Here is a 20975-nt window from a genome sequence, read left to right as displayed (position 1 = left end):
TGGTTCAAGCAGTTATTAACATATGGAACATACTACATAGACAAAACGAGGTATGGCTCTGCCCGAGGTGGATGGCAGCTGGTGAATTTAAGAGCTCTGTGCCAGATTACTCATCATGTTTGGATTTGCTGCTAGGCATAAATGTGCTACCCATTTCTGAAATAGATGTTCTCTTATTTATAACCTTTTGAAAAGATTTCCGACAGGATTTACAACAGATGGGTTTAGGAAACAAGATATTTATCCCTATTTAGACCATTTTAACTCATTAGATGGATTTTCCAGATGAGCAAGTTAGTGGTTTTTTCACTTTTGCATTCTGCTGTATTTCTTCTGGCACTTGGGTGGGGAAATAGCTGCTAAAAGCAGCACAAAAGGTGGGAGGAGCATAAGTTTCATATAGTCCCACTGAAAGTAGCACTGACCCTCTTTTCAACAGCAGTTGTAATACTGCTTTGAGAAGGGAGACCTGAAGTTCAAATAAAAGATCTGTGAAGGTCTGTCCGATGTTTCAGTTACCTTTTTACTAATTATCCAAGAAGTCATTCAGGTGACAGAGTACTCAGTTTGCAAACTGATTTCACCTCCATCCAAGTGAAAATACAGTTCCTTATATTTCAGTTGCCTCGCAGAGTGTCAAGTTTAGGGTTATCTATTGTCATTTGCTATGACTCCTCTTCCCAGAAAGAAGTAACATGCAGCAAATAAATAGCTAGATACTTTTGCTGCCTGGGTAGGAATTAAGTATTTGGAATTCACTAAGGAAATAATGGGAGACCAAGCTACAAAAACTTCACTTCCCTCCCCTGTTAAAGAAGAGAGAAACAAATAAGACAGCTCCCATGAATTTTCCAAATTCCATAATAATTAAACACAGTATGTTCACATTTAAGTGCAGTGTGACTATATGATGGATTTCACTCTGCTTTGGGAAGTTTTCGTGACATAAATCAGCCTGGCATGACTTAATGATCTGTTAAGGGTGGTGCAGCATGAAATGTAAAAAGGAAAGGGCTGTATCTTAAAGAAGCATTAGGTGTTGTGACTAGAAATTATGTTGTTTGTTGTTGTTAGACGGTGCAGATTGGTGAGAAGCATCTCGCTCTATTCTTCTCTATTCTGACTCTTGCAGGGAAAGTCTGCGTAGGATGAATGCTTTTCTTTTTAGTATGTTCATGAATATATCACCTTCACTAGAGACACTGAGGATTTATAAAATCTCAGTAATGGCAACTGGTGTGTGTCAGAAGAGGTGAGATCATACTTGGCAGTGGCAGAAATCTCAGATCTGTGTCACAGTGTGGAAAATAGCCTGTCTGCCTGCTACCACCTATAGAACTTTTCAGAAGAGAGGAAGGACTCCAGTGGATATCAGGCTTTTTGGATTTGTTCCTTCCATAAGTGAAAGAATAATGCATCGTTCTTGTTTAAAAATAGGCAAATTCTTCAGATTATAGAGAAAAGGTTGTCATAGAATGAAATTCAGATATCTTTGTATACCATGAAGAGCTAAAATATGCAGCTGACTTGTCCTGACATTTCTTAGCCTTTTGAAAACCAGACTAAAAATCCTAAAGTCCTTAGCATTTCTACTTTGGCAAAAGTCCACTTTTGCCACTGAATGTAAACTTGAATCCTATAACGACTTCCGATATCATAGAAATATGTTTGCAGTGTATAGGCCAGAATGGCTCAGCAAGTGGGCACTGAGCACTTCAATCACCAAGCATTTAGGTACCGGTCCACAGCACTTGGCTTCAGTTCCAGCTGCTCCAAGTCTTCTTGGCTATGCCAGATAGCAGTCAGAGCAGAAACACAGAAGATCTGATAGAGGGTTCTTCTCCATTGGTAAGTGTGAAAGATAGCACTATATGTACTGGAAGCTTTAGCGTGTCATACTGTGATAGGCTCATTCCACTGTGGCACCAAGTACGTATTAGTACTCATACTAGAGAAAACCCAGTTACAGCAAGTGCAGGAAGTGGTCAAGCACCAATATTTTGTTGCTGAACTCCAGCTTGGGAAGGTTTCAGGAAGTTCAATGTGTAAATCTTTCTTAGCTTTCCAGAAGCACGCTCCAGTCGGCGGGCACTGTTTTCTTACCTCAGTGGATTCTGGGTCTCTGCATAAGTCTTCGAAGATGAGTGTATAAAAGTCTTTTGATGTGTTGGTTGCTCCCCTCAAATTTTTCCTTTCCTCTTTCTAAAAGGAGAAATCACTCATATTTCCTTTAAGAGGAGCGTGGAGCTCAATACATGAATCCATTCACTTTTCCCTTTACCTTCTTAGCTCAGTTGCTGCTAGCCATACTACAGTTTGGTAATTACTCAGTATTACTCAACAGCAAAACTACCGTATGCCCTATCTGTTGAACACTCTTTTTCAGCCAGCATTAACAGTCTTTATCTCTTCCTCACTCCTTTTCCTCTCGTCACTTAAAAGTGGCCCAAACTGAGTAGAGATTCTCGTCTCTGACTTTTTTATTCTCAGGGGTAAACAAGCCAGGAACTTACCATCTTTATCACTATAGATGTAGCCTGTTAGCCTATCTAAGCTCTTTACTCTTCTCATCATCTTCTTAGCTCTTCTATTCAGCACGTGAATTCATGTTTTTTTGAAGGAGATAACCAGATTACACTTATTATGTTGATGAAATCTTACTATATCAGCAAGGGGTACGCTTTTCTTTTTTAAACACATTACCAGCAAACCCTCCTGCTATCTCCCATGACAAAAGGAATCATGGCAGATTACATGTCTTTTTGTTGGCATAATTTGTTTTGTTTGCTAAACTCACAGAAGGTGTAGTAGCAAGAGCTACCTAATGGTACGGTTTACGTTAGCAAGCAGACTGAAATGTTAAGATTTTAGGAAAGCACATCTTTTCTATCTGATCTGAGCAAATGGCATATCCTGAATCTGAGACACCTGAGGAAAAAGAGAGAAGTTAGAAAGCATTGGCTAGAGCAGAGAAAGTGCTGACTAGTGTAAGTTATTGGGCAGACAGAATCAGCGCATCAAAAGTAAGTGAAGGGCTTTGTGGAAGGGATTTTCCAGGAGCATCTGTAAGGCTCAGGAACCTTTTGAAAGAGATGGTTGAACAAGATGTAAAAAAATAGAGATGTATGATTAAATGAGAGCAGGCTACAGTCTAATGTTGAGATGAAATTCAGACCAGATATTTAAACTTAATATTTAAATGCACCATAAAACAAAGAGGAGGAGGAATTCAGAAAAGCTTTGCTGTTGAACTCAGACCACTGGAAAAGCGGGTCTGAGTTCACCCCTCAGCGGGAGGATAGGAAATAGATGCCTTTCGTTTCTGCTAGGTAGAAAACAGAGCTGGATTTTTCTATTTATTCTCACAGTTTGGTTTTATTGACATTAGGTCTAGAGTTCTAAAGAAGGGAAAACAAATCCTTGATAGTATTTGTGTGTGTGTGCTTCAACTTTTGTTATAAAAATTATAAATGCAGATTTGGCAGCTATGTTAATTGAAATTGGCAGGGAAACTGACTATAAACCAGACCTGCTTCTTTCATTACTGTTTGTCTCTTTTTCTTAGGTCATCCAGGGATAAAAGAGAGATTTTATGTGTCGAAATACATAGGACAGTTAGCAGTTTTTATTGATCGATTCTCTAGACTTCTTCCACCTCTGGCAAAGAAAGGAAAACAAATGCTAATACTTCCGTGCTTTCAGAGATTATCTGCTTCAGAGTTTCAGAGTGACCGGAGGATAAAAATGTTGCTCTGTGTGAAATTTGGGACTTGAATTTAAATTGAAGATTAGCACAATTAGTCCAGGTGTGAAGGAAGGTTTAGCATTCTCGAATGAAGTGTGAGCTTCTAACACTGGTGGGTTTTTTACATGGCTTATCCAAAAACAGCGAACAAAGCAAAAGAAAACAAAGGGAATTTCTCACTTTCCATGAAGGAGGAGCAGCGTGAAGAACACTTACAGGAGAAGTGGTTCTAGTAATAAACTTGCTGTGGTCTCACTTCCCCCTGCGCTCCACCTCTGCCCCACTGTAGCCTGATTCCTCTTCCAGTGCTTCCTTTCATTTAACCTGCAAAAAGTTCTCCCCACTTGCCCCCTGTGTTTCTAATGTTGTATATCTGACCTGTTGCTGCAGCAGTATCAATGTTAAAGATGGTATCAGAGCTGTGGATTACACATATTCCCCTAGGTTATGGGAAGCTGCTTTTCAGAAGAATCCAAACCAACTGCCTATTTTGCCACCTTCACCTGTGTAATTTTAAATAGTATCACTGGTTTGGTGAAGGGCTTCATGAATCACTTGTTATCCCCAGAACCTACCCAGTCCTCATTTTTATTGGAAGAACCATCCGCCTGAAGAAGAAATCATGGAAGAAAGAGAGCACCCTAAATGAGCAAGGAAAGAGAACATAGTTAAAACAAAATGTCCACAAAATGAGATCTATGCACTTGTTTCAAAGTCCAACTGCACTCATATAGTCTAGGGGATTATCCTGGTTTCAGCTGGGATAGTTAATTTTCTTCCTATACATTTTAACTGAGACAGGAACAGTTGTAGACTCCTATGTTAACATAGTACACATGGCAGAGAAAAAAAAGAAACTCATTTTCCTGCAGCTCAGCTGTAACTAGCATGCTAAAAAGTTCCTTCCTTCCCTGTCTGTGAACACACCTCATCACTGGAGTGCACCACAAGTCTTTTCACTTTATAGGAAATGACCATCCTTAACTTTGATTAGTTTATCCCTGGTAAGAAATACCTGAATTAATAGTAGGCCGAAGCTGACGTCCTCTCAGGCTTCTGTAAGGGCTCTCGTGTCAGAGGCTACACCCTTGATTTATCATTAGTCACAGCTCATGGTGCACGTACAACTTTGTGTTGTGAGAACCGCACATCACTTTTGGTACCCATTAGATACTCCTGAGGAAATAAGTGCTGGCTCAGCCTGGGTTTCTGGTGTTTGAGACTGGGCATATTTTCTGTTTTCTTCCATTTACTCCATCAGCAATAGTAGCCTTGCAAAACGCCTTTCAAAACTCACAGACTTCCATAACTGCACTTTTGGGCAGATCATGCCATGCAAATAGCAGTGTTACAGCAAGGTGTGTAAGTAGGGACTTACATATTTCTTTTACGTTTGTATCACAAAAGCATCCAAACTTCCAGTATCTCCCAGACCTCCCAGACCAATGTAACCAACGACACACAAAACCCCACTGGTATTGGTTGCTGGGGTTACAATTCCATTTCTGCTTGCGGTAGCAATATTGGACTAAACCTTGCTACAATATCTACTTTTAATTAAAATCATAGCAATACAATGTATGAACCCCAGGACACCTGGGCTGGGGGAGGAGCTGTGAGCAAGTCATGATAATAAAATTCCTTTAGGATCATTGAAATCAATGTAAATGACAAATCACAAGATCAACTTAAAAAGCTGTGTCACTGGACGAAAACGTTGCTTGTCCTTGGTACGGAATCAGTGTACTTTTTGCTATAAATTCACATTTTTCTGTGGTAATTTTCCCCTCCCCTACTGCGTTTTCTGCCACATTTCTTATCAGGTCACCAGAGTTCACGTAGGAGGGATGAACTCACTGTTTCAGTCTAGCAAGCAGCTTTATCAGCTCCCGGTGACTCAGCGTAACCTTTAGTATTCAGCAACACTGCTGGAAAAGAAATTAATGAAATCCATCCCATCAGATTCGAGATTCTGCTAACTATTAAGATAGGAGAAGAGTTAAGAAATCCCTTTGAAATTATTTGCCATATTTGTTCCTTCTTTTTTTCCCCCCAAAGCTCTTTAACACTTGAGCAGAGTCTACCTTCATGTACATTTATTAATGGAATAAAAGATCCATTCAGTCACGCATAAAAAATCATCTAGAAAGACCTCAACGGAATGCACTCGTCCCGTTTTGAATAACATAACTAATGATCACTACTGCTCATGCTTTTCTATCTCCATTTTAATTGTTGCAGTGGAATACTGTTCTGTGCTGTAAAACCAGTTCTGAACATGATATGATTAACCTTAGGGTCCCCCCATCCCCTCATCTCAAAGCCCTCTTGCACATGGCCTATGCTTTCTATTCATGTTCTACCATCTGATTTCCATATCGTCCCGCTCAGCCTCACAAGCGACTATTAGCATAACAGAGCTTTAGTGTGACATTGATTGAAACCAGCGCTTGCTGAATGTAGTATCAAAGCATAATTTGCCAGAAATCAAATCTAATTTACTGTGTACTATTTACATTTCTCAAAAAAAAAAAAAAAAGAGAAAAAAGCTGTTTCAATAGAAGTACACTATAGTCTTAACTGTTCTTTTTCCATATTTTTGGCTGGTCCCCTGGAATCTAAGCAGTATATTTCCATTTAGAGCTGTTGTCTTTGTCTTTCAAATGTCAATTAAGCAAGAGCTTTTCCATTCTGTTTATTCCAATCCAGTTAATGTTACATCTGAAACAGTGAAGGATAATAATTCTGATACACACAACACTCAGTCTGCTTCTTCATAACAGTTTTTTCAGCAGATTCTTCTAATGACCTTAATGTTTAGCTTGAATTAAGCATTAAAGTACCACATAACTTTAACAGCTGAAGCATATCAAGCCTGCTGTTACTTCTCTTAACTGTACCTTTTCAAAACATTCTAAAACTCCACCTAATTTGAGAGAAGCAATAATGGCTTGAATTAGGTTTTGTGCAACGTTCAAATGCATCTGTGCTTTAAGCAAGTCATGATCTCAGTTAACCCTTCTGCAAAATGGGAGTGATAATATTTATCTATCTTTAAAACCAGCATCTATATATGAAGATAATGAACTCTCTTTTTGGGAAAATTGGAGAGCCCAAGTGCTTAGTCTGTCAAAGAATTCTTGCTGTCTGAGCAGGGTCTTGTTGCATTCTCTGGAGATAATGGGTGTCTCACTGCTTGGCTGTCTCGGGCTGCTGACCAGGAATTACTCCTGTGATAATTAACTGTTACTTTCAGCTTTCAATTTGCATTATTCAACTAGAAATTGATATAAAACTGATACAGTGAACACATTTTTTGAATGTTATGAGGCTACAGATCTTCTGGTCACCTAGTACGGCAATGCTGAACAGGACTTGCTGTGTGGCAAGGGGACAACAGCAACAGGGTCAATCCATGTCATTTAGATTATCTGGACTGAGCTACAGCCTTAATTCCTGCTTCTTTTGCTTGCCTCTTTTTGCAAAAGAAATAATCCTTTATCTGCTCTCAGGAAAGTGAGAGATGTTCGAAGTAGGGGGTAGGTCAAGAATTAGAAACTAGGTAGAAACCAGGATGCTTTTATTTACTGTTCCTTGACTACCAAATTACCTTAATTTGCTCCTTGGGAAGTCTGCTACAGCAGCAAGTTCAGTTCTGTTACATCTGCTCAGAGCTTTGGATTGTTGCCTTACAGCACAGCCCTCTCTGTGTGAGAATGTTTCCAATGAACCCTTAAACTTGCCTACTTTACATTTGCTTGCTTACATGATTTGCCCTTCTTGCTTCTGTTGAACTGTCTCGGAGCACTGCCTGCGTAACCTGCTCCCAGTGCACGAAGCATGCCTACAAAGGGATCTTAGGCATTGATCATGCTTCCTCATGATCCATAGGGTGGTCTTCTGACACCTGGTTTTTAGCATCGCAATAGAAGGTTTATGTTCTTCAGGCCACGCATAAAGCAGATAGACATAGGACCCATGCGTAGTTCCTGTCGAATGCAGATGTAACACCTGAAGAGGTTAGAGGTTTTCTGTTCTCTGCTCTGCCCGAGGTTCCTATTGATTCTGTATTAATATCCAGGACAATGAGCTTCTATGGCTGAGCATCAAACAGCGAACAAATTCAGTGACCTTTATTAAGTGGGTGGTCAGAACTGTAGAGATACCTAAGTGTAAAGTAGGCTTTCTAATTCACAATCCAAAGGTTTTTTCCTGTATGACTGAATGAACAAACATGTGCTAATTACCACACTGCAGTTTTCTGACACTTGTAGGGACTGCATACAGATATGCTAGGTAAAACATGGTGAGGGGAGAACAAGTGACTCGTTGCAGGCCAGCACTTTAGGAATATGAGTTACATGTTACATGAGTACAGCATGAGTTAGGATCCTAGGTTATGTGTAGCAACACCTCTGCTCTTACAGAAACCTCAAAACATGTGGATATAAATGGGCAGCAGCAGGGTACCTAGCCCTGCATCCCTTTCACAAGACTAACTACCTGCTGAGGCCTGGGGAAGGGGTGGACACTTCTCTCTCCAGAGAGGCCAAAACCTGTGTTTAGAAGTGTGAGGCAGAAAGAAGACATCTCATGTTGTCCTCACCCTCTGCCTTCGGAATTGATGGTGTTTCATGTTTGTTAAGTGCTTCACAGTTCTCGTTTTAAGGGTACATTATACCACTGCTATTCAACTGGTGCTCTCTAGACTCCTGCTGATCTGTAAAGCCTTGGGAACTGCAAAGTGTATTTCAAAACCTCAGATCCACATACATTTCTCTGCAGTTAGCAGGTTTGCGTCTGTGCTGTCAGCAGGTGTAATCGGAAGCGGGGTCTTGATTGCTCTTCGCGCCTAATTAAATAGTTTGTAATTATAATGGTGAAAATATGGTTTTCTAAAACACTTAAATTCTGTTTACCTAAAAGCTTAGTGTTCCTGAAGCATCCCTCTCCACAACCACCAAACCAGTATTGGAATAGAAGAAAAGGAATGTGGCGGTTTGGTTTGGTTTGGGGGGTTTTGTTTTTGTTCTCTTTTTTCCGACAGTTAGTTAGTCTTTTGAATTAGTTCCAGTGAATTGCAGTATTGAACCAAGACTGGAGGGTTTGCATGTCATGCATAGAAAAGTCATTTGTTTTATCGTATCATGCACAGCATAGTCACTGATGTCAGTTCTTTTCTCTCAAATCTTCCAACACTGCTTCTTCTCACTTTTCTTCTGCACATTAATGCCTTTTCTCTCCCTTCTTGTTCCCACCAAGCACTGACTCTGTTCTCCATCACTACTTCCAGACAAGACAAGCTACATGTCTCTTTTAGAAACTGTTCACTTCTGACTGTGCTGGTTCCCTACATCTGAACACCGTTAATGCCATCTACTTGAAAACATAGCCAGTTCTGGTTCTTCTTTCTCCTTTTTACATTTCCTTGTCTCTTCCTGATCTCCTGGAATACCCATTCCTTCTTATTCACCACTCACTGCTGCCCACTGACTCTTCAACTCCTGCTTCTTTCTTGTCTCTGCACAAGCTGAAATCCCTATCTCCCAAATAGGTGTTGTTTTAGCACCTTCTCTTTGTACAGCAAGTTCTCCTTCTACTTCATTCTTGACCTCACTTACCCCTAAGAGAAGTGAGGGAGCTCTTGAACTTCTGTCCTTCTGCTGTCATCCAGACCTTCCTCTTTAAAAGTGTAGAGGGGCAGACTGCAAAGGGCAGTCTGTATATCCTAGTTCAGGTATTGCAATACGCAGTAGCTCTAGCAGAATAACAAGCTCAGTGAAGCGTAGAAGGTGTGTATGAGAGTGCTGCCCAGACGAAAGGTAAAATACATCCAGAGCTGGCATCATAAACACCTGACTGCTGCTCCTTAGCATTTATTGTCATCAGAATTTACTGTAGCATGTATGGTTGTAATGTTTCTTTCTTTCTTTTGTTTTTACTGCTGGGGGTATCACATACTGAGATTGCTGCTCTTTCTGTTGCTGCTGTTGTTTTTGTTTCTATATTAGTTCTGTCTATACTAATTAATGTTTCTGGTGTCATGTCCTCTGGCATAAACCAAATCTTCATAATGTTGTCTCTTTCCTTCAATATTCTTCATCTCCCCCTTGCAAAATATCTGAAATTTACACCATGGTTTTTCTTACTTTCTAGCTCCCCCACAGTTTGTGGTAAGGCCACGAGACCAGATTGTAGCCCAGGGTCGAACAGTGACTTTTCCTTGTGAAACTAAGGGAAATCCCCAGCCAGCTGTTTTCTGGCAAAAGGAGGGAAGTCAGGTAAGTTATAAGCACCTTTACATTCTTTCAATCCTTTCTAAGTAGTTATAGTCTTAAATTTGTAAGAAAATTTTTTATATTGCCTTCACAGATTCTTTTAATCTTTCACGGGAACTTGTCTTTTAAACTGTCACTATTCTCTAGTGACATTTTTATTGCTGTTGTTTAGAAATATTAATATTGTGAAAGGCTCAATGGCCCTTTAAGTTAGTAAAACTTGTGCTGTATGAATGTATAGAAAGCAACAGTATATATCTTAAAGACTTTTCATTCTGAAACCCCCAACAAACAGGTGGGTGAGACAAGCATAGTAGATAAAAAAAGGTATGACTCAGTTTTTAACTAATCAGAGTCAGTAATTACAGTTCACAACCTGTCTAGACATGATCAAGCAGATATATATCTAGCAAGCTGATTTGCATTGGCATATTCTCATAGTGCATACAGATACAGGTTTTGAACAGTCAGATGCTTTCCTAGTAAAATTGTCTCAGGAAATTTCCGAATCTGGTTTTGGAACAATTTCCTTGATCCTTACTGTCATTTTCTGAAAGCAAAATTTCTGATGCAGTAATCAGCGTTGCCATCAGCCAATACTAACTTCTGTAGCTTGCCTTAATGTTTTTTTACTGCTGTTGCTGTATTGGCAAGATGTTAGAGCAGAAGAAAGTCCTTCTCACTTTGAACATGCAGCTCATGTTAGTATGTTAAATGGGAACACTTTAAACTATGTGCTGTGTTCTCTTTTGCACCTGAGAAAAGATTAAAAGGGGCAGTGCCTTCTGCAGCTCCCTGATGAAGACTGACATAGCTACGTCTGTCTGTGTATCTATACTATGTACCCTTCTCCATTAGCTAAATTAATCTTTCCAGAGCCACGCTGTGCCACACAGTGCAGAGGTGCCTTTTGTCTAATCTGGAGGCGCTGTGTGTAGCAGCTCAGTTAAAATGTGAGGTAAGAACTGAGCCACAGATCCCCCACGCTGCCCTGTCTGTTTCTGCTTCACCTTCTCACCAGGTCAGATGACTGGTCCAGAATGACAGGACCAAAGCTGACAGCATTTTGTGCTCTGACATTTGTGGCTTACAAAGATAGAAGACTATTACTTTATGGGTGTAACCTCATATGACTGTAAACTTAGTCTTCAGTGTGTATCCTTCAGTGTGTTGTTTGGAGAACTTTGGACCTAGCCTCCATGGATCACATCCTGAAAAAGCACAGTATTGTGAGTCTCACTAAGGTGAAAATTGTTCCAAGGGGAAAGTAGAATAGCACAGTGAAATTAAAGTAGGAAGTACTGATGTGCTAGCAAACATTTCAAAACCATTCCCTGTAGAGCATTTTAATAACATGGTAATGTTTATGTAAAGTGAGCTTATAGTGTCACACTTAAATCTAATAAAGTGGACATCCATCATGCTGTAATAAAGAGAAGAGCTTCTAATTAAAGTAGGACATCATTTGCAGGATTAAAGTCATTTAGCATAATTGAAAAGTGTTAATACTCTATTTTATCCTCTTCTATTGGTAGCACTTCAAGGGTAAAAACATTTTAAGGTGAAAATGCATCTTGTGTGTTTAATTGAATGTTATTACCTACTGATTGTACCACGTTGAAGCTGTTTAATTACAAACCTGGAAAATTAATTACCATATTGAGAACCGGATCCCTGAGGGTTAGAATGGTCTTTTTGGCAAATAAATGCAACATAAAAATTGATACCTACATGGTTTATAATCAAACTTTGAGACACAGCTCAATGTGATTCACTGCACCCTCTTGTTAATTGAGCATCAGTGGAGCATCACAGGTTAGTGTTACCTTCTCAATATACAGCTTGCCAGATTTTGCAATGGCATGCCATAAAATAGGTGAGTTTCACATACTGTGTGTCATCATACAAACCCAAAGGAAGGTATGTTGGCCACATTACCTGACTTTTCACCTTTGCATGCCCGGCTATAAGCTGTTGCTTGGTTTTATACTAGCTTCTGCTTTCACTCGAGAAACCATTTGCAGCACCGCTGTTACTAACAGTATCCAGAGTAACGTTATGTAGTTGTGTTCGCCCTCTCCAATAATTGCAGGGCATCTTTCATTATGAATCCAGTTCTCAATCCTGTGTTTCTAAGCACAACCAGCTGGAAGGGAGGGGAGCTGTTCCCTCCTGAGTCATTTTTTGTGCGAGCCTGTGCATAAACAGCTGGTCCTTTGTAATCGGTGGCCTTTTCCCCGGAGCCCAGCAGCTGCCTGCCAGTGAAATGCACCAGGGCAGGGCATGTGTAACCTTTAAACTGCCGGAGCCCAGCAGCTGCCTGCCAGTGAAATGTACCAGGGCAGGGCATGTGTAACCTTTAAACTATCTGGATTAATGTTTTCCTTGAGATAAATCCAATGCTGTTATATCAGGGATGACTCTGGTCCCCCTGTTTGCAACCCGGTGTTTCACCACTGTGCCTGGCAGCTAATTAAAACCAGTGAAATTGTAAAAACGCTTTAAAAGGGGTTGAACTGTAGTTGAGGACCAGTTACAATGCAGAGATATCTGGTCTTTGAAGAGAGGAGTCGTGAGACTGGTTAACTCCTCCTGATGTGTGGAATATTTACTGGGAGGTGGTACCTTTCCAGAGCAAGTCCATGCTGAAGATAGAAAGAAGGGTAACTGCCCTTTCTAATGCAGTGGTAAGGAGGATTCTGACATGTGCATATTGGTTTTTGAGTGAAAATTTGCTGTGAAAAATTTCTTGAACATTGACAAGGTGAGGGGGTAAGGAGAAAGACTCACCCGAGGTTGAAAAGTAGCCTCATAGGTAATACAATTATAGGGATATTTGGAGTGTCGGACCTTATATAAAGCATCTCTCTCTCCTTTTACTGCCAAACTTAGAGAGAAGATGTGAGTTCCACTTCAAAGCCGAATTTTTTTATATCCAAGTTCGTTGCTTGTCTGTTCCAAATAATTTTTGTAAACCATTAAGGTCTACTGCAGAAGAAGCAGCTCTACAGAAAATTCCTTTGATACCCTACTCTATACTTTTAGATTTTCTTTTTAGCCCATATAGTCAAGCTTTAAAGTTAGTAGGAACTTGTTATTAGAAGGCACAGCAGAGCTATACATAGCCGCAGTATTGACTGAAAGCTTATCACAGCATGGTAACAGTGTTTTAGGGTATTCCTGTATTTTTCTTAGAGCTGACATAACAGACGGACCCTATCTTCTTGGAATTACTATTGTTTAATTACTGTTTAATTTCTCCCCTTTTCTGTCTTATTGGGCAATGCTGCTGACCTTTCTACTCGCATTGCCTCCCTTTTCCTGTTCTTTGTTATTCACAGCAAGAGCTGTGCCAAAAAGTACAACTTTTTCCTTGAAAACACAGCCCTTGCCACTAAAGCCTTTTCAGTCCTTTTCTGTATTATTGATTCATTCAGTCCATCATATGCAATAACTGCTACATCCATTCCAGTTATTGACATCTCTCTTTTCTCCAATCCAGCCCAAAGGCAAAAGCTAATCTCTCTGTTTTGTGCTGATATCTTACCCTACATGAAATCATTTTTTCTCTCTGATGATTTCAACATCAGATTAATACCATTTCTCTTCATCCTTAAGGCTCCAACGCTGCTTTTGTCCTTTGGTATATCTCACTTTTAATTTCCTTCTACTTCTCCTTTAAGCTCTCGTGCTCTGCCAGCTCTTCATACTTTATGACCTGTTTGTATCTTTCTCCCAGCTTTCTTTCTGTGCTACAGTCTTACTTTCTCCTTTGCCCAGGACATATTCACAACTAAATGATAGTGTTGTGCTCCCTCAAGTCTCCAGGATTCAATCCTTTCTGCTAGTTGTCTAATGTTTCTTGTAGTATCGTGCTCTCCTGGTTTTGATGGCCAACTAAGTGTATTATTACAATTACATTCACAATGAAGATGAATGTGTCACAAATACAAATCTGTCAAGCGTGATTGTTGGAAAATTTCTCCTTGCCCATACCCCCAGCCAGAACACACCACTGTGTGCTGTCAAAGGCTGTTTCTAATTTAGAATGCAAGTTGCCCAAGGCAGGGAAAGCTAGCTCTGTGTGTTCATAAAGACATAACCACACTTACTTTTTCCTCTAGTTTATGTATAGTGCTTTTAAGGAAAAGTCATTGTCTCTCTCTCTGTGGGAAAAGTGGTGCTTTTGTGTTCTGAACTGATGTAAGATGAACTGTCGTTGCAGAATCTACTCTTCCCAAACCAGCCTCTCCAACCCAACAGCAGGTATTCAGTGTCACCAACCGGAGACCTCACTATTACCAACATTCAGCGGTCTGATGCAGGCTACTACATTTGTCAAGCACTGACAGTAGCTGGAAGCATTTTAGCAAAGGCTCAGCTGGAGGTTACTGATGGTGAGTTATAGAAATTCCTATTGTTTTTTTCCTGTCAAAAGTATTTTAAAAGCAGTGTAAATGAAGACATATGAAATCACATAATTCATAGAAGGAAATTGACTGGTTTCTACAGAAAATACAATGAAAGAGGGTCTCTGCAATTGTCTATAGTGTCAAAAAGGCCATCAAAGTCTAGTTTGCCTTTTGCTTGCTTTTTGGAGGTTCATTAACAAAGGGACAAACCCACTTAGAACAGGGTCTGTGAGAAAAGAAGCTGCTCAGTTTGCTAGAGCTAAGACAGGACTGCAGAAAAACATTGTGAAGAAAGAATTGGTTTGCAATTAAAGCAGTGAATTGGGATGCAGAAAGATGAGGTTCAATTCTCACCAGTCTTCAGTATTATCTTAAGCAGGTAATTCGGGGATTTGTCCTTAGCTCAATTAAATCAACACAGTTGCTTGAACTTACTGGGGTACTGTTGGTTCAGAACAGCTACAACACATAGCCTTTTAGTCCCTCTGTGTTCTAAGAATTTCTCAGTGTGGTTAGGTGTGAAAATACCCATGGAAATATGCAGGTAGAGAAGAGTGTTTAGGAAAGGAAAAGCTCTGTTTTAATGCTTTCCATTTCATAATTTCAGGTTTGTAATTTGTCCTCCCTTGAAGTTTACCTTAGTCCATCTACAAACATGAATTCTTTTCATATGTCAGGAATCCTGTTGATACCCCTCTTCATCCCATTGCAGATAGAAGGCAGTTTGCATCCTTTAACATTAGTGAACAACAGAATTCCTCTTATACTAGGAGATCGTGGCGTTCCCCAGCATCATTATTCCTTATCTTAACTGACACATTAAATATCTCCTGACAGACTTTGATGAATTTTTGCCATTAAAACTGTTGTTATATGCAGAGGTCTACTTTTACTGTTCCCTTAGAGACCTGCCTGCACCACAAAAGTTTGAAAAGATGTCTAATTCTGAATAATCTGGCTTTTCACAAGAGCATATTCATCACAAGTGACAGGAAGAGAGGTTCAGGCTCATGTTAAGAGAGGTTTGAGCATTAATTTGATGCCTTTTCTTTGTTTTCCAAAAGCTGTCTATATTTTTATGACAAGGGGAGATAATTTCTGCCTTATCCTTGCATCTTTACAAGCACATTGCTTTTTTGTAAAGTAGTTTCTGGACACTAAAGGCTAACCTTTGCTCTGCAATCTCTTTAAGTCCTTTCTTTCATGGTCTACGACAACATGATGCATTTTCATTCGATTCAAATTTAAATGTAGATTAAAAGGTCATTTAAAATTAATGGAAAGGCAGTATTTTTTAATATCTGTCCATAGTGCTGCCTGATTCAGTGCCATGACTGTGATTGGAATAAATAGAACACACAAACATTGTCTAAGAGGACATTGAGCTGTTAATGGTTGCACCTGCTGATGCTGTACAGATTTACTGCAACAGGGGCTGAGTGGATCAAATCAGGTTCAAGGATACTAGTGATGAGAAATTCTTCCTTTTGACAGACAAGGCCTGTGGCTCATCTTTATCTATTTCTTGTGTAGATGAAAAAAATCCTAATTGACCTCTTTGGAATTTTTGTTAGTTTATTTAAGTCAGTGGAAAGCTCACAAAAGTGTCCCTGCTGAAATGCAAATTCACCTACAGTTAATTCTGACTAAAGGCAGTGTGCATTCCACATTGCCAGAGGAAGCCTTAGCTGGTGGCTCTGCTGCCTAAGGAATGCAAGGCTGGCGTTCTTCAGATGCTTTCCAGAGCACACTGTCAGCATGATTATGAAATAATACAAGTTAGCTTTAAAGAAATACCATTTCATACTTGAGTCAAAGGGCAGGTGGGGTCGGAAGAAAAGTGCCAAAACAATATTGTGGAACTGAGATTATATAAATAAATGTACCATTAGATCACAGATATTTTTAAAATTGCTTCCAGTTAGGAAGTTAACCATCAATGTCCAAATAATCTCTTTTGGTTGATGCTGAGCAGAAATTATGGAAGCTAATGATTTTTATCAGGAAGGAAATCTAATTTAATGGTTTTAAAAATGTAATTAAAGATAAACACTGTGCATGCTAGCTATATACTTAAGCATTAGTGTTCTAGTTTTTGGCTGGTGATTTCAGTTTTACTTCATAGCCCAGAATTTTTCTGTTTGGTTAATGATTTAATAATAGTGGCGAGCCATCTTTTTCATTTTGAACACATTTTTGTTTGATCCAGAGTAATTTAGATCCAATTGAAGTTCCAATACAGAATGAAAACATGTCATGTGCAGAAAAACAAGTGCTTAATTATACCATATATAGCAGCGTTTCAGTTGTTACATCTTTGCACTTACAAGTCTTTACTGGAAATATTTTTAACTCAAGTGTTCACATCAGAAGAGATTACTGACTGTGATGAAATGTGCTGAGTTGACTGATAATTTTGCTGATAATGGACTGTGCTAAGAGCCTTCAGTCTATTTGAAATTCAAATCTTGTATTTTCTTGAAAGGCTCCGTACAATCCACTGCCTGACGCACATCTGGAAAAGCAGAATTGTTTTAAAACTGGAGAGAACCTTAGCAACCCTTTCAAACTCAAGAAGTGAATATGCAACTCTCAGTCGTAAAATGACAGATCATGCAAATAAACCAGATGCTTCCATCTATCTATGTTTGTGCTCAAGGTAGAAAGAATAGTTTACAGTTAGTAATTTGTTCCATGCACAGAATATTTTGGAGAAGATCTCAATTTCTCCTTATCTAGTCATTATTAATATTTGTTAATAAAAAATTTGACCACTACAAGCCCAGCTGTAGGGGCTGACTGCTTTGCCCGGTTTGCCCAGGAGCTGCTGTTCAGGGTGAGTATTCAGATGGAGGAATAAACTTAACCTCCCACTGTGGATTTTTCTGGCAACATACAAATGAACTGGTTTAGGTTATTAAATCAATTAAAAAGATGATGTTTCTGGGCTTTTGAATGAAAGCAAAAGGCTGGGCCTGTAAGGATAATTTGGAACAGGTAAAAAAAGTAAAAGAAGAAAAAAGGGGTTGGCAGGACACCTCCACAACTCTCTCTCCACTGATTGGAGTAGACATTTAAGGCATTTCTCCCAAACTCCTGCAAATTTTTTACTATGGGTGTACTAAATATTTAGGTACGTCTCTCTCAAATCCCTCTGGAAGAATTTAATACCACTTATAGCTTGCTCGTCTGCAAATTTCCTACTACGATTCCTATTCCTCATTAAATATGTATTATGTTTTATAGCAAGCGTGGCAGTTTCAAACAGGAGAGATTCAGAACAACTTCACAGCCTCCTGTGAAGCTCTGCCACAAAACAGAAAGAGGATGGACTGGTGTCTGCTTTTCCACCTCTCAGGAGGGCACCCTGCCCTATCGTACTAATGCTCATAATGAGAATTTCATGGCTTGTGTCTGATTTTCCCCATGAATTCACCAGGAAAACCTTTGCAATGTTGATTTTGGAAGTAAAGACTTTGTTTTGTCATTGTCCTATTTTGATTTCCTGTTGTAATTTGACCAGATTCCACCCAAATTAAGACATGGTTTCAGTTGATCAAATTGGATTGTAAAGAATAAACCGTTCATTAACAAATATAATTTGCTCTTTTCTGATAACCTGCCCCAAATTTAAGCTGCATTTTATCACAAAAGGAATATCATATTTTTTCACTTACCAAACTAATATGTAATATAATGACTATATATATAATGCTGGCAAAGAGATTCAGAACCATTTTTTAAATTAAAATAATTTTTAAATCAGCTCCTCTTTTTCTATGCAAATATATTTTAGCCACACAAAATGTTTCTGTGGAATGAACATAAAAGTTTCCTGCTAGGAGAAAATAATGTAAAATCTAAATAAAAATAAGATGTAAAAGGAACTATCAAAACCCCCATCCTTTTGGTGGATATTTTTCATTCTCTCTCTGCTCTTCAGAATCCTTATGATCTATCATTTTAAACCACTAGCCCGGTTTTGGATTCTTACTAATGAGGCCTATGTAGTAGGAATACAAGCACATATACACGTTTTAGAGAAGATTTACAAGTCGTAGTTGTGAAGACAATATAGTCGTTCACAGATCAGTGGAAACCCTAAGTGTTCATTTAACCTTTAGCCTTAGTGTCATGGAAACCTGTAGTGGTCTTTCACCCATAACACCCTTGAAAATGAAGATTCCTTCTGGCCAGGAGACTTTCAATTACACTATTGATCAGAGCTGTTTAAAGGATTATGAGCTCCTCATTTGGGCTGTAAAAAAACTAATTACGTGCCAAAGAACAATATCTGTAATGCAGTAGGTTTTCAAAATACCTACACTGCTACACATAGGAAGGGCAATTAGACGCAGCAAATAACTGCAATGGAATAGGTAGCAAATGAAGGTATTCTTTTTTCCTTGATTTTTAGCTACTTAGAAAAATGGTATTTGCTGCTTTACATTAAATCTAAAGGAAAACTGACACAGCTAAGTTTTAATTTGAATATACTCATGCTGCAGCTATGCTGACAGTACATATGAGCTGAGGTAACTTTTATTTCGTCAAATGGCTGAACTGTGTAGTCATAACAAACCTTAATGAGAGAAAAAAATTCCTATCAAGGTGAAAATGCATGACATTGTAATACAGCCTTTCCTGCCCTTTCTCTGAGTTCAACGAGTAATTCAGAATTTCCAGATTAGCTTTCACATTCTGGTGTTAATAAATAGTCTGTATTGGCTTTCTATTTTCAATTTCAATAGATGTGGTGAACTGGGACTCCAAGGTGCTACTAATACTAATGATTTTATGCTTTGTATATCTTGTTAACAAAAGAAAGTAACTAGTATGTTTGCAACATTACAGTTATTTTAGTTATAAAGTATACCACTAACATCTCCCTAGTATTTTTAATTTCTTAGACAGCACAATGAAAGCTTTGGGTCTGTTGAAGGTTTCTAGAGGTTTGCATCTCAAGCAGCTCAAATAAAACAGAAACCATATTGCTTCACAATAATATGTTTTCACTTCACTGCTAGAGTCAGATGTTGTGTATGGACTATAATGAAACAGATTCTCAGCTAGAATGAATGATTCAAACTCACTTGACATCAGTGGAGGCTTCCTAACTTACTCTGAGCTAATCCTGCCTGTTACAGTGTTAAATACCAATCGTATAATTGCTCAGTGGCAGGTAAATGTATAAAAATGAATTCTTGGTTCCATTATGCTGGGTGTTTGCAGAAGTCATAACCTCGTTGCATTCAGGTATTTCACATTCCTTTTGTATAACTCATTCTGTAGAAACACAGAGTTTTATTTTGCTGTTTAACAGATAGCTTAGAAAATAGGTTTAATTAACAGCAGAATTATTTGTGGAGAATTGCTCTTTCAAGAAAAGTGAACTTGAGCATTTTATCCCATCTTCAAGTTATCCCACTGGTCATGGAATGAGCACTTGCTCACTGGTTTCAGCGTCCTCTAAGCAGTAATTCAAGCATGCAAATGTAAGTTATTAGGGGAAAAAATGAAAAGAGATCACAGCTTTAAAAGGCAATGAAACGGTTTGATAAGTAAGCTGTTAAATGGCTTGGTTGAGTTTGAACTTTTCTCCACTGAAAACAGTAGTACAGTCATTTAGATCACTGAGATTATGAAAATGTTTTGTATTATTGTTTGCTGATGGAAGCTTGCAAGTTGAGCATGAATGGGGAATGTGGTTGGTACCCATGCTGGAATGGCTATGGTGTTTCACTTTGAACTTTAACAGATGCTCTCTTATATAGGCCCTAAATCAGGTAAGCAATTAAGCACATTTTGATGTGACATTAAACATGTGCTTTAAGTGCTTTCCTAAATTGGAAGAAGTAAGAGGTGTACCTCACTTCTTTCCTGGATCAATATCTTAATTTTTTATTCTATCTTAATCAAATGAGTCCAATGACCTTTGCTAACAGAAGTTTTTATATCTAGGTGTTATCTCGCAGTGGTGAAATCAAATTCTTACAAAAATGCTTTTCAAATACGCCAGTTATTGCATGGGCTTAAAAAAAATAATATTTTTAGCCTTTTAGAGGCTTACTTAAATTAATGCTTAAATTAGTGCTGTATCAGGCAAAGGAATAACTTCAGCAGAGGATTGTTAAAGGTGTGGATGCCAACGCGGGTGTCACTGTTTTAGTCCTGACAGATAGGCCTCCACCCATCATCCTCCAGGGGCCAGTCAATCAGACACTGGCAGTGGATGGCACAGCTTTGCTGAAGTGCAAGGCAACCGGCGACCCTCTCCCTGTCATCAGCTGGTTAAAAGAAGGATTCACCTTCCTGGGCCGAGACCCTCGAACATCCATCCAGGATCAGGGGACGCTTCAGATTAAAACTCTGCGGGTGAGTAGCGGTAGCAAAACGATTGCTGCAAGTGGCATGTGGTTAGTCTTGAGCTGTCAGTGTGTGCTGTAAGCAGCTCTGCTGTCTCTTGTCTTCAACATTAACTTAATTGTCTCTTTCACTGTGAAATTCTCACTAAAAGTCCATATCCTATTTCATTCCTTG

General features: G+C 39.1%; 1 protein-coding gene across 1 annotated transcript in view; it reads left to right on the top strand.

Moving 5' to 3' along the window:
- The window catches only part of LOC104411696 (roundabout homolog 2), a gene marked incomplete at both ends in the record, with an annotated part of 45376 nt that overhangs the window by 6360 nt on the left and 18041 nt on the right, over positions 1 to 20975 (top strand). The window contains 3 exons of the mRNA XM_010022183.1: positions 9902 to 10026; positions 14249 to 14420; positions 20605 to 20810. Coding sequence (XP_010020485.1) covers positions 9902 to 10026; positions 14249 to 14420; positions 20605 to 20810 — 503 coding nt within the window. The remainder of the gene's footprint in view (positions 1 to 9901; positions 10027 to 14248; positions 14421 to 20604; positions 20811 to 20975) is intronic.

This window comes from Nestor notabilis, unplaced genomic scaffold (assembly GCF_000696875.1).
Source record: "Nestor notabilis isolate BGI_N333 unplaced genomic scaffold, ASM69687v1 scaffold3179, whole genome shotgun sequence".
Taxonomy (NCBI): domain Eukaryota; kingdom Metazoa; phylum Chordata; class Aves; order Psittaciformes; family Psittacidae; genus Nestor; species Nestor notabilis.
The sequence above is the reverse complement of the archived record's forward strand: the minus strand, read 5'-3'. Positions and strand labels throughout refer to the sequence as shown.